This window comes from Trichomycterus rosablanca, chromosome 1, assembly GCF_030014385.1.
Source record: "Trichomycterus rosablanca isolate fTriRos1 chromosome 1, fTriRos1.hap1, whole genome shotgun sequence".
NCBI classification, from domain to species: domain Eukaryota; kingdom Metazoa; phylum Chordata; class Actinopteri; order Siluriformes; family Trichomycteridae; genus Trichomycterus; species Trichomycterus rosablanca.
Window position 1 is genome coordinate 36,451,634 of NC_085988.1, and position 14,103 is coordinate 36,465,736.

General features: G+C 40.5%; 1 protein-coding gene across 14 annotated transcripts in view; it reads right to left on the bottom strand.

Annotated features, from left to right (window-relative positions):
* The window catches only part of tjp1b (tight junction protein 1b), a 167,828-nt gene that overhangs the window by 19,675 nt on the left and 134,050 nt on the right, over window positions 1-14,103 (bottom strand). For all 14 annotated transcript variants that reach the window (XM_062992134.1, XM_062992140.1, XM_062992118.1 and 11 more), the window contains 10 exons: window positions 13,734-13,839; window positions 13,482-13,632; window positions 11,899-12,007; window positions 11,496-11,715; window positions 10,694-10,878; window positions 10,460-10,555; window positions 8,687-8,769; window positions 8,351-8,561; window positions 6,702-6,802; window positions 5,158-5,511 (listed from right to left, as the gene is read on the bottom strand). In XM_062992134.1, coding sequence (XP_062848204.1) covers window positions 5,158-5,511; window positions 6,702-6,802; window positions 8,351-8,561; window positions 8,687-8,769; window positions 10,460-10,555; window positions 10,694-10,878; window positions 11,496-11,715; window positions 11,899-12,007; window positions 13,482-13,632; window positions 13,734-13,839 — 1,616 coding nt within the window. The remainder of the gene's footprint in view (window positions 1-5,157; window positions 5,512-6,701; window positions 6,803-8,350; window positions 8,562-8,686; window positions 8,770-10,459; window positions 10,556-10,693; window positions 10,879-11,495; window positions 11,716-11,898; window positions 12,008-13,481; window positions 13,633-13,733; window positions 13,840-14,103) is intronic.

Consider the following 14,103-nt stretch of genomic DNA (forward strand, 5'->3'; position numbering starts at 1 on the left):
ATTTGTGCTACTACAAAACAAACAAACAGAATACAAACAGATCTGTACTTAACAGATAAACATACACAATTAATGTATTCTAAACTACCATTACCTAGTAGTGTTGTATAAACCAGATGCCTTTTATAGCCTACTGTGTTAAGGCAGACTAAACTAAATGCATAGCAACAACTGACTTGTCTTAAAGCTACTGTTTAGCGGAAAATATTGTCAATACTAAAACATATTTAGTTCACTTTTTAGGGCTTTTTTTATTTTTATTTCATAAAATCTAATGTATTTAGTGTGTTATCGCAAATAACATTCCATCTGTGATCTACAGCATTTGCCGTAAACATATGTTGTTCGAACGACATAAATTATATTTTCTGTTTGGCAGCAATACACCACCATATAAAACAGATAACTGAAGGATATGTATTTAACCAATCGAATCAGAGAGCTCAAAGTCTTCTTGACCTAATCAGTGATGTCAGTAAGTTCTCGGAAAGCTAGACTAAAAGTCATAAGTTTACATACACTTAGGTTGAAGTCATTAAAACTCATTTATCACTTAATAGATTCCATGTAAACGTACTTTTTCAGCAAGTTGTTTAGGATCTACTTTTTACAACAAATGTTTACAAACAGATCATTTCACTTAGAATACTTTTATTTATATTTTATTTACACTTTTTCTCCCATTTTCTCCCAATAGCATAGTCAACTTGTCTTCCACTGATTGCAGTCGAGGTGGGTATATTGCTGCTCATGCCTCCTCCGACCAGCGTGCAGCCCTTGGCAGAACCCTTTTTAGAACCCTTTTTCACCTATGCACTCTGCACAGGCATCTATCTATCTATCTATCTATCTATCTATCTATCTATCTATCTATCTATCTATCTATCTATCTATCTATCTATCTATCTATCTATCTATCTATCTATCTATCTATCTGCTAATCAGGGTCCTTACACAGCGTTTGAAGACTCCACCCACATAATCCGGTCATCCCGCCCTAGCAGAAACATGTCTGCTGCAGGCACTGCCAATTATGCCCAGCTGGCCAGTGGCAACACCGAGTTTCGAACCAAAGAGTTCAGAATCTCGGTGCTGGTGTGGTAGCAGAATATCCAGCTGCGCCACCTGGGCGCCTTTCACTTAGAATTCTTGATATTAAAAGTATAGTGGGGGTCAGTTTACACACAGCAAGTTTACAAGTGGAGAATTTCGGAAAACAATATCATGGCTTTAAAAGCTTCTGATTGACTTATTGACATCATTTAAGTTCATTAGAGGTGGACCCATGGCAGTATTCTCAACCTCCAAGTCAATCAGCCAAAGCATCAGAAAAAAGAATTGTGAACCTTTTCCAAGCAATTTCCAAATGCCTGAGGGTGCCACATTTGCTCAAACAATATTATTCAAGTTTAAACACCATGGGACCACATACAGTGTATCACAAAAGTGAGTACACCCCTCACATTTCTGCAAATATTTCATTATATCTTTTCATGGGACAACACTATAGACATGAAACTTGGATATAACTTAGAGTAGTCAGTGTACAACTTGTATAGCAGTGTAGATTTACTGTCTTCTGAAAATAACTCAACACACAGCCATTAATGTCTAAATAGCTGGCAACATAAGTGAGTACACCCCACAGTGAACATGTCCAAATTGCGCCCAAAGTGTCAATATTTTGTGTGACCACCATTATTATCCAGCACTGCCTTAACCCTCCTGGGCATGGAATTCACCAGAGCTGCACAGGTTGCTACTGGAATCCTCTTCCACTCCTCCATGATGACATCACGGAGCTGGTGGATGTTAGACACCTTGAACTCCTCCACCTTCCACTTGAGGATGCGCCACAGGTGCTCAATTGGGTTTAGTCCATCACCTTTACCTTCAGCTTCCTCAGCAAGGCAGTTGTCATCTTGGAGGTTGTGTTTGGGGTCGTTATCCTGTTGGAAAACTGCCATGAGGCCCAGTTTTTGAAGGGAGGGGATCATGCTCTGTTTCAGAATGTCACAGTACATGTTGGAATTCATGTTTCCCTCAATGAACTGCAGCTCCCCAGTGCCAGCAACACTCATGCAGCCCAAGACCATGATGCTACCACCACCATGCTTGACTGTAGGCAAGATACAGTTGTCTTGGTACTTCTCACCAGGGCGCCGCCACACATGCTGGACACCATCTGAGCCAAACAAGTTTATCTTGGTCTCGTCAGACCACAGGGCATTCCAGTAATCCATGTTCTTGGACTGCTTGTCTTCAGCAAACTGTTTGCGGGCTTTCTTGTGCGTCAGCTTCCTTCTGGGATGACGACCATGCAGACCGAGTTGATGCAGTGTGCGGCGTATGGTCTGAGCATTGACAGGCTGACCTCCCACGTCTTCAACCTCTGCAGCAATGCTGGCAGCACTCATGTGTCTATTTTTTAAAGCCAACCTCTGGATATGACGCCGAACACATGGACTCGACTTCTTTGGTCGACCCTGGCGAAGCCTGTTCCGAGTGGAACCTGTCCTGGAAAACCGCTGTATGACCTTGGCCACCATGCTGTAGCTCAGTTTCAGGGTGTTAGCAATCTTCTTATAGCCCAGGCCATCTTTGTGGAGAGCAACAATTCTATTTCTCACATCCTCAGAGAGTTCTTTGCCATGAGGTGCCATGTTGAATATCCAGTGGCCAGTATGAGAGAATTGTACCCAAAACACCAAATTTAACAGCCCTGCTCCCCATTTACATCTGGGACCTTGACACATGACACCAGGGAGGGACAACGACACATTTGGGCACAATTTGGACATGTTCACTGTGGGGTGTACTCACTTATGTTGCCAGCTATTTAGACATTAATGGCTGTGTGTTGAGTTATTTTCAGAAGACAGTAAATCTACACTGCTATACAAGCTGTACACTGACTACTCTAAGTTATATCCAAGTTTCATGTCTATAGTGTTGTCCCATGAAAAGATATAATGAAATATTTGCAGAAATGTGAGGGGTGTACTCACTTTTGTGATACACTGTAGCTATCATATTGTTCAGCAAGGAGGCACATTCTTTCCCTAGAGGTCATCATACTTCGGTGGAAAAAATCAAAATCAATTCAACAACTGCAGCAAATGACCTTGTGAAGATGCTGGAGGTAACAGATACAGAAATATCTATATGAACAGTAAAACGTGTCCTTTATTGACATGACCTGAAAGGCCACTGCTCAAAAACTGCCATAAAAAACTAGGTTACAGTTTGCAACTGCACATGAGGACAAAGATCTTACTATATGGAGAAATGTCTGGTCTGATGTCTCTGGTCTGATAAGACAAAAATTGAACTGTTTGGCCATAATAACCATTGTTATATATGAAGAGAAATGAGGGAGGCTTGCAAGCAAGACTTGCTTGGAGGGGGAATGTGTATTAGGATAAATCGTCAGGAATTGAAAAATGTTTAAATTAATGTGGCCAAGGTGAATGTAAACTTATGACTTCATTTGTAGTAGGACTACCTTGGTAGAGCTGTTATTTTCTAATTACAGAGGTGGATAAAATAAAAATCAGTCAGTTAAAATATATCATACCACAAATATGACATTAAGCTGAACAGGAAAACTATTCTACAGTACAGTAGTACAGTGGTAAACTGCATGTGAAGCCTGCATTGCAGCTATTGTTGTACGAGGGATCTTCAAAAAGTTTCTTTTATATTTTGGTTGGAAATGGTGAGGGTGAAAGGAGTAGTAATTAGTCATGTCTGAGAGACTGAGAGAGAGCTTATAGTCTGGATTTAGCGCCATCTGATTTCTACCTTTTTGGACTGCTCAAAGAAGCTTTAAAGGGAAGAAGATTTTCATGTGATGATGATGTGAAAGCAGTGGTGCATCATGGCATCAAAAAGTTGGTACAATGCTGGGCAAAATACATCAGAAGGTGACTATGTAGAAAAGTGATGTCATTTGTTTTTCAAATTCTTAATAAACAGAGTTAAGTGCTGAAACCTTTTGAAGAAACCTCATATTTAACACCAATTATTCAGATCTTGTCTCAAATATGTCCTGATATTATGGTGTGACTGACAAAAAAATGGACTGCTAGCTACTGACACTCTTCAACATGTGCATTCCAAACAGCAAACTAGCTCTGGCCATGTAACTGTGCTGCATTACTGCAAGACTGAGTGGTACATGAAGCTGTGTCTTTCAATCAAAAAAGTCTTGTTAAAATAACACAGTGAAAAGTTTAATAACTGGAATATTTTTTGTACGCTTGTCTGACTTGACTAATGAAAGTTGCTTATTGATTTAAAAACACCTGCTCTTCTGTAGCATATTTTCTACTTAAATTCTTGACCAGAATGTTTAATCCTAAAGCACTACTTATGTAGTGATTTAGTGATTACGTAAAAGTATTTGTTAAATGTGCACATATGCAAAACATGACCTAGCAGTGGGTCATTTTGCACACGTTTGTAAAGTGGCACAGATTTCTAAGGATGTGGCCAAAATTGGACCACCCTTAATTTTGTGAAAAGAAACTGACAAAGATCCAACAACCCCACTTAAAAGGAAAACTGTCACATTTGGCTGTTAAATTTCATTTTTCCCTCTAACAAGTTGCTAGAAATATCCCAGAGAAATCTAGATCAATAACATCATTGGGTCTGTATCGAACAGAAGGAAAACCATATTCCCTAGACTGACCTTATAGCTGATACTGTAACTCGGCGACCTTCTAAAATATGCCACTACATTGATTCTTGAGAGCGAGAGACCTGTATATTCGTGTTATAGATATTGTGATATTTCCTTTTTGTCTTTTTTTTAAAAATGGTTTACTATTTTTATTTAAAGCTCTGGCATTACACAGTGTTTCCATTGAACTGAATAACCCTTAAAAGCAGAGCCAATCAAAATAGTAATGTAGAGTAAACAGTACAGGATATAGTCTTGTTGCGTCTGAATAGGCTTACTGATATAGACACGGTTAGAAAAAAAGACAGTACGAGCAAGAGTACAATATATCTAGACCTTCATGGATAATCATGACATTTCACTATTATTCCAACAGGTTGAATCAACTCGGAACCGAATTGAAAGTCTGCTACAGAATGACTAAAAGCTTTATATATAATAAAACCTCTGTTATAATGTATAGACTGTACCTGCTGGGGAGCAGGCACCTTGAATCCAGCTGCCTCAATGTGGTTCATTGGTTCAGGCTGGGGAGCTGGGTGCTGGTAGCCTGGGTAAGCCGGCACATCCTGGATGACCGGTGGGTCCTCTCGAACAGGTTCTGAGGAGCGGGTGATGGCGGGTTCGCTGGGTAAGCCCACCTCATCGTTTAAGGTCTCGTCCAGCTCCTGGTCGGTATAGGCGCCTCCTTCTGTATCAGTGTCCTCGTAATCAGATGTGTGACGACTGTCTGTGCTATACATGCTGTACTCGCTGCCGGGCGCCGAGAGGTACGACAGACGGTCGTCGTGGATGTCTATGTCGTCCTCTGGAGCTCCGTCAGCCTGGTGAGGGGGTGGACATTTGAGAAATAGTAGAGTGTAAATCATAAGGTTCAAAAAAAGTTATTCTTTAGAGACAACTGCTCACATGAGCAATACAGCAGGAACAACAGTTACACTCAATCATGTAAACAACAATCATAGCACATCAAAGAACAAAACTAGATGAAAAAAATACCAGGACAGATTAGGGGAATGTAATCTCCAAGAAATGGCCAAAAACTACAACTGGATGTTTTAATAACCCTTAACATAATAAAGCAAATATTTAAAACTGGCCAATGTATTCACTTTACTCCTTCAAAAACCCTAGTAAACTTGGAATAGTGAAGACAATTTAGCAAGAGAAAGATAAATATATGTATGTTTAGTGCTTATAAATAAAATTTCGACTTTCCCCCATTATCTCCTGATCTAGATCTGGAACCAGATCACCACATGGCCCTTCTGACAAATGTTTAATATGTGCCCCTTCTGCCAGTGTTGGATTCCCATACAGAGCTGCATTGCACAACGAGAGCCATGCTAGGCTGTATGCACAGGAGCCTGGACCAGTCTCAAACCTATATTACATAGCACAGCAGCAGCAGGAAGATATCTTATCCAGCCTTCCCTCCCTCAAACTCTGCCCACTATGTTTGTATGGACGTCAGGTTGGGTGCTCTGCTGAGGTTCTAACTCGGACACTTCGCTAGTGTGTTAGACCGCTGCACCACCAGAGTGCCCACTACAGATTTTTGCATATTCATAAACATTATGTCTAAACATCTACAGTGGATGTATGAACTGAAAGTATGTCAAATAAAACAAAAGTGGCTCGCCTGTCACTACTTCATACTAATGCAAACTTTATTTTTATTAAACAATCATTACTGTAATTACATCACAAGCTCAGGCTGTTATTAGAATTGAACAGACTGACTAATCTCTACTCTGGTATTCAGATCATGTTTTACTGCATCTGTCTAAGAACTGAGTGAGTGCTGTGCCAAATGATGCTCTAATGCACTCTTTTTTTCTAACGAAGCATCTTTAAGATATGCTATTTTGGGGGTGTGGCCAGGTTTGTCTCAATGTTAATGCAATGTCTATAAACACTCTGGTTAGTAGCTACAGTGAATGACATGTCAAGCTAAAATATAATAATAATTAATCATATACAACTAACAAGAAAAAAAAAGGAATGTGCTTACCTTGCCCTCAGAAACCCAGACCAGCTGGTTCTGTTGCTGCTGGATGGTCTCTTTCAGTGCGCCATACCACCCATCATTCATGTTGTTCAAATTAATGGTGGCTAATGAGAGAGAGAGAAATTTGGTTAATGTTTCTACCTTGCGGATGACCTCTAGCATTTTAGCTCCTTTCACACATGTACTTCACCTGCGACTGGGACAAAAACACTTTTGAGTGTAACAGAGTGGGATGTCTAACAAAGGTCAGGTCTACATGCCTTCTGCCATGTTGAGTGTTTAATGCAGTTAGCATGTTTGATTTTGACAAGACAAGGATCATCCACATAAACAGAGAAGCTTACAGAATCAAACTGGCTTAATCATGTGCTATCCTGCATCTGTCATGTAAAACTGGCTTGCAATAAGTGAGCTTGCTTACTGTAACAGTGTGGGCATGGATTAGAATTGGTATCAGAATAAAATGAGAAAGTGACATCCATTATATTGAGAAGTTTTGGACCGTTTGTGCAAAGGACAAATCTCCATGTCAAATTAATAAACTGCACAGTATTAATAGTGATGGCTCAGTAGTACAGCTGCAATTAGAAATATCCTACATACCACAAAGTAATTATTTCGAACTAAACTAACATTTTGTTAATACCACCATGTCACTATTTTTCAACCCCTGAACTATACTGCTAATATAAAACCCTTAAACAAGTCTGTATGACCTAAAGTTGGGTTACAACATGATTACACCATTGGTAATCAATAACAACCCTTAATTTGCTTCAGCTGTGATGTGGTCTATAAACATCACCCAGAAATACAATTGTTCAAGGTGTGTTGCAACCATGATGAAAACTAAGGAGCAATGGGTACAAGATGATTTCAAAGACCTTGAACATTCTTAGTGACACCTTGAGGAGTATGATGCAGCAGCAAACCTGCCTGGCAGTGGGAGAAAGCCCAAAATTTGTTCACATGCCACTATTGACCAAGAAGCACATGATGGGTCGAGTGGAATAGATCAAAAGGAATTTAGATGGGCCTGTAGAGTTCTCTGGAGTGACAAAACTGGAAGTGTTCAGCCATATGGATCAGCGGTCTGTCTGGTGCAAGAAAGGTGAGTCTTATGACCAGAAGAACACTATCATCACAGTCACACATGGAGTTGGATCACTGATGTTTTTCTTGTCTGTGTAAATACATATTTTTTTCTCTGTTTACTGACACTTCTATTATCATATTTTCATTCTAAACACATTACCATAACGACTCTTAAGGTGATGGGGGGTGAATGTTTCTGATTGCAACTTTATCAGCTCTGCCAAGCTGCCACTGTTGGGCACCAAACAAGGGCCTCCAGCATTAACATTAAAAGCTCAGATTAGCTGTAAATCCCTCCGGATAAAAGCATTTGCTAAATGAATACATAGAAATAGAAGTATTTATTTAGGAATCAATCACCCTCAAATCACACCAAGAAATTTTGATGCTGTTGTGCCCCCGAGCAGATGCCTGTTATGATTCACTGATCAGTTTTGTTTAATATAAAACTGCATTCTCACACATACTTACAGTCACATAGCAAGTATATCCAGGCATATCATGGCTTTCCATATTATGGAAATTAATCATTTATTATTCATTGTTTTTGTACGTACTGGTGAAAAGATGGTGGTTGTTCTTTCTTAGTTTGAGAGCCCGCTCATACAGTTTTCTGGCACTCTTTCTAGACTCGGGGCAGAGCCTGGTCCTCATGTTCTTCACACCCTGTTTGCTGTCAGGGTTCAGGAATACCACAATGGGGTACCACTGGGCATAGTTTAGACGGTCCACAGCATTAGGAGTGATGTCCAGCACTGCATGCTTATCCTTCAAGATGAGAAAGAGAACACAAGCTCAAACAGGGAGATAATGAAAGGATTCACAAAGGAGCAAAGCACAAAGTGATGATGTGGTTAAGTGTTTTACACTGTGTTAAGTGAACAAACACTCACTCGATCGATGATCTGTTTAATGGTATGAAGACGGATGATTCCAGAGTTACGCTGGTCTGTGCCTGCGTCTCTGGGTTCACTCTCTGAAAAACAGAACACACATACTTATAGCATGACAGCTGAAGATATAGTGAATAAGAGTGTTTTAGAGTTGGTTATGTATTTGTAATATATACTGATGAAAATAAAGCTGTTTTGGTCATTTTGGTTGACTGTTTCTCTCAAAAGTAGCTTTTCCAATTCCCTACTGCAATTACTCTGCCTTTTAAACCCCTTCCATGCTAGCAGAGAAAAGCCACAGACTACCACCTGCTCCCTCAGACACATCTACAGTTGCTGACTGCTTCTTTTAGATCATGTCGATCCAGGGTTCGAATTCACAGTGGTGCTATTGGCTGGTCAGGTTTTTACCTATGCACGATTGGCTATGTCTGAGGGAGGGAAATTGCAGATGCCCCACAATGGATTGGCATGAAAATAATTTAGTTTTAATTATTAAAAGCATTATTTTATCCTTAAACTGTTTGCATCGCCTATTTTTTATTCTATGTTATGCATTTTTCCCTTTTCTCTCAATATAGTTGTATCCATTTACCTCTTCTGCTGCAGACTCCTACCCTAACCGAGGAGGGCGTACCTAACGCACGCCTCTGACACATAATGCCTAGTTCACACTACACGATTCTTGCCCTGATTTTCGCTCGGCGACTGGTCGGCGATTGATTTTCCGGGTCGGGAGCAACTCAGCGTTCACTCGGCGATCAAAACTCGGCTCTCAGTCGCTAAGTGTGAACTATCCAACAACTCGACCCGACCGGCTTGCCGAGCGCTCGGCGACCGGATCGAGTTTTCTAGCACGTCAGATATCTGATCTCAGATGGGCAACTGGGAATGAGTGACATGTCGAACAGCCAATGAGAACGCAGGATACAGCGTGAAGGGAAATGCAGAAGAGGATATAGTTTATATCAGAATACACCGGCACACACACGTTTTACAGTATTTCTGATTTGATCGTTCTCTACAAAACATAACACCCATGCTGCATTACAAAATTATTAATTAACATCCACTTCACTACAGAACAAGCCATATACTGTTTGTGTTGCCAAATCCACTCAGATTCATTTATTTTTCCTCTTTGATTTTACGCTGCACATCAGACCACAAACACTTTGATCACTCGCTACTTGTTGACGTGCATTTTTGGACGTGGTATCATTAAAACCCTCGTCACTTCTCATGTGTGTTTTTGTAAAGAAGAAAAAAAAGGAGACCAGAGAAGCTCGCCTGCGATTCCAGTTAGTGATCGATCGTGCAGTGTGAAACCCCCTATCACCGATCAGTCGTGTAGTGTGAAATATACACCGACTGAAAGACTCCCGGGTGCAAGAGATTCAGTCGTGTAGTGTGAACTGTACAGCGACCTGACGACTTGGAAAGTCGTGTAGTGTGAACTTGGCATAAGTATCACGCATTGATCTCCATTATTTACCTATTCACAATCTTAGGTGCCATCGACCAGCCAGAAGAGGCCACAATTGCAGCAGCAATGAGGAACCCTTTGGCACTCGAGATCTCAGAGTGGTGGGTTTGATGCGACAACCAAGCACTCTGTATTTCACAATTTAAAAATATAATAGGGCCTATTTCAGGTGGACTCAAATCAAACATAGGAGGATTTAAAAATACTCTGGACACGTTTTAATTGTTCATACAAACCTTAAGGTTTAATGGTAATAATAATAAGTATGATGAGTGATCTATACTCACTTGCAAGCTCGAAGATGTCTGGTTCCTCTCTTGAAAGTTTCTCTCGAGCAAGATCAGCAATAGGGCCAAATACTACCACCGGTCTCAGGAAACCAGCTATATCATAAAGCATCAACAAAATTGATCAGCGTACAAAACTATTAAACTTCATATACAAAACAGGCAAAACACACCACAATGGAGTGATAACCTGCAGAACATATGATTTATTAGCAAAACTAATTGAGTTCTCACCTTCTCTGAGAACAACCCTCTCATAAGCAGGGAACTTGGTCTGGACAGGCTGGGCAGAGAGATCTTCTCGACTTTTCCTCAGGTTCCTCTTGGAGCTACGCAGGCCACGGAACCTCCAGAAGTCCGCCCTGTCACCTCCTGCTGTTTTAGGTAGAGTATACTGCACGCTGGACAGCTGCTCCGCTCTGGATAAGTGACAGGAGCATGAATGTCTGTATCTGCTTGATACCCACACAACTAAAAAAACTAGCTGAGGGAGGAAGTCACCATCAAAAACAAAAACTTGCCACTCACCTCCAGAGTGAATGGTTAGTGAAGATGTGTATACATGTGTGTGAATGTGTGAAAGGTTTCACTACGCCACTACGTGATAAGTGTATTTGGGTCCCAAACTGCAGAACACAATATTAAATCTTATATTTGGTTAGTGCACCATGTCTTTACTATTTTGACATACTGCTTAGAACAGCAGCAAAACTTAACTATATTTACTGCCAGCAAAGTGATAATCTAGGGCAAACTGAATGACTTATACATATACATATGTACAGTACAATGAAATTCTTCTTCCACAGAGCGCAGGGTCAGTCAGCACCCCTGGAGTCGAGAGGGTTATGGGCCTTGCCCAGGATTTAAACCCACAACCTTCTAGTTGGTAACCCACATCTCTACCTACTAGGCTAATTAAAATTACAAGCTAACTTGAAATTACATTCATTCTTTCATTGTCTGTTTTACCAATGCTTTGTCCCATTCAGGGTATGATTCACTGGGCAAACAACCTCTAGAAATTATCTAGTACCTGTTTTTGTTAGGGATGATTCCTCTCTCCACCTCCTGATGGTTCTTGCCGATGCGGATGGCAAGCCAGGAGCCCAGTTTGCCGTTATACAGCGTATCCACTACACGGAACACCTCCCCCTTATTAAAGCTCAGACCATAGGGAGACTCCTTCTCATACTCAAAATGAGTCCTGATGTAAAATGAGTCACCCACGTCCGACTCTACAATTCTTCGGTACACTGAAGAGGAAAAAAGAGAGGAGCATTAGTAGAGGAAAAGGAGAAAATCCTAAATGTGTTCTTTAACTGAACATGTGATTTTAGAAAGTGCATGTTCTTTATATCATCTGTAGGAGATTATTATGAGGAATTTTACACAGAGCATGTGATTTATAAAAATGAATACATGTTATGCACCCCTACCATCCTTCTTTTTTTGAGCCAGAATAGTGACATCATCTCCTTTGGGCAAATCCAAAAGAAAGAGCACAGCTTCCTCTCGGATTATGTTTGCAAAATCTACATTATTGACCTGAGGAGAAACAAAAGATAGACACTTGATTAAATGAACACTGATTTATTCTACTGCTATAAACAAGAAAAAAACTACACCTAATACACAACATTAAGTTTGCATTTTGTACATTGTACTGTTTGTAGAATTTGGTGTGTGGGAGATCCAAAGGCAGCTTTTGGCAGCTACTCAGGAGAAAATCCCACTGAGGAAACCACCATGAAAGTAAAAGCATTTTAATACAGGCTGAGGTTTAAGAACGTTTATACTGCAGACAAGGTCAAGTTCGAGAATCAAACCCTCATAAAACCAGGGCTGCCATTACAGAAACCATAAAACATGACTATAAAAGTAGAATCCTCCCAAGGCATTTAAGTATTCTACTTATCATTTAACAGAGCTAAACTAGCTGTCTGATGTATTATGGTACAGAAAAGCAAAGAATGAGAGGAAAGGTATTATCAGAAATGTAGAACATTTAAATAATTAAATGCTTATTGGACTATATACACAGGTACATTAAAAACCTTGGGCACTAAATTAGTCTGTTTAAACTGAACCTGTGTGCATTTAATTACTAGTTGCTGCTCATTAAGGTAAGTGAGAAAGCAGTAAATCCTACTCAGGTCTGAACTAAAGGAGACTAACACTACATCTAAATCTGGATTGATTACTGCAAGACAGTAATTGCACCTTGATTAGACCCAAATGTTGGTACTTGGTTTTACAGGTGAGCTGCATTTTGTTTATTTTTTGTAGCGAAAGCTAAACTGAAAAAAGAACAGTTTCAGAGCTATTTTCTATATTTTGCCCTCACATAAGAAAGAAGCTCATATCACTTGTATCTGACTAGAACATAACCAAATGCAGGTGCTCCAGTGGCACAGGGGTAAAACACTTGATCTCTTGAGTTCTAAACTCTGCTCTGGTATCAACCAGCTGGGAAGCTACACAGACATGATGGACACGTCTGAGGGAGAGCAGAGCAGAGCAAAGGGATTCCTAACTGCTGCTGCAATACAGCCTCTGAATTTTGTGTGTCACCATGAACTACTAGTAATGGAATCCTCAAGGAAGAGCTGACATGGAGCATATTATGTGGGAACCAACCATGACCTGAACAGCGGTGGTGCAATCAGCAGTGGAACTACAATGGGGATGACTGGAAATGACTACACTGTTTAATACAGGGAAGAAAACAGTGTGTGTGTGTCTACATACATACATACATACATACATACATACATACATACGTATACAATAACCATTTCCAGTTTCCCCATATGGTCCATGTGACTTCCCCCCAGCTCTTCCTTGAGGATTTCTCTACTAGTAGTGCATCGTGACACAAAAATGTACCATGTTTTTTTGTAAGTTTTTGTTTCAGGCTATCAGACATAATCAGTGGATCTATGGTTTATTCTTAAGTTGTATTCTTAAAATATGCCCATGTTTGTGTGTTGCCAACACTGCAGTCCAAAGGAGGCCTCACCCTGAGAATTTGGTCTCCCTCTTCGAGGCCTTCTTTAGCAGCAGGACTGTCCTCCAGCACGCCAGCCACAAAAATGCCCACATCGTTGCCTCCAGCCAGCCGCAGCCCAACACTTTCACCCTTCTTAAACTTTACCAGCTTCATACTGGGCCTAAAAAAAGAAATACAAACACAAAAGCAAATAAAACTATCACCTTACTGATAGTAAATACTATGAAAATGTGTTAATGAAAAAGCAACATAAAAGCATACCGCAGAATACTGTCATCGTGAGTTACACTGGGCACAGGGGCATCTGCTGGACTAACAGGTAGGTCCACATCAGGCTGGCCAGGCTGGGCATATACAGGCTTCGGCTCTGTGGAGACCAGTGAAGAGTGTAAATCCTATTTAGTACAGCACACAATGCTAGCAACGTGTAGTTAGGAAGTCTTGCATTAAAATGCACTGCTGATGTTTGCATTATTTTAATATATACAATAAACAGTGCTTACAGCAATTCGTTATACCCTGTCAAAATCTGAAAGCTTAGTACAGAGCACAGTGCCTGAATGCAGGGGCGGACAAAGATTTGGAATCCGTCCATCCAATAACAGCAACATGCAGCTGAATTCTGTTGACT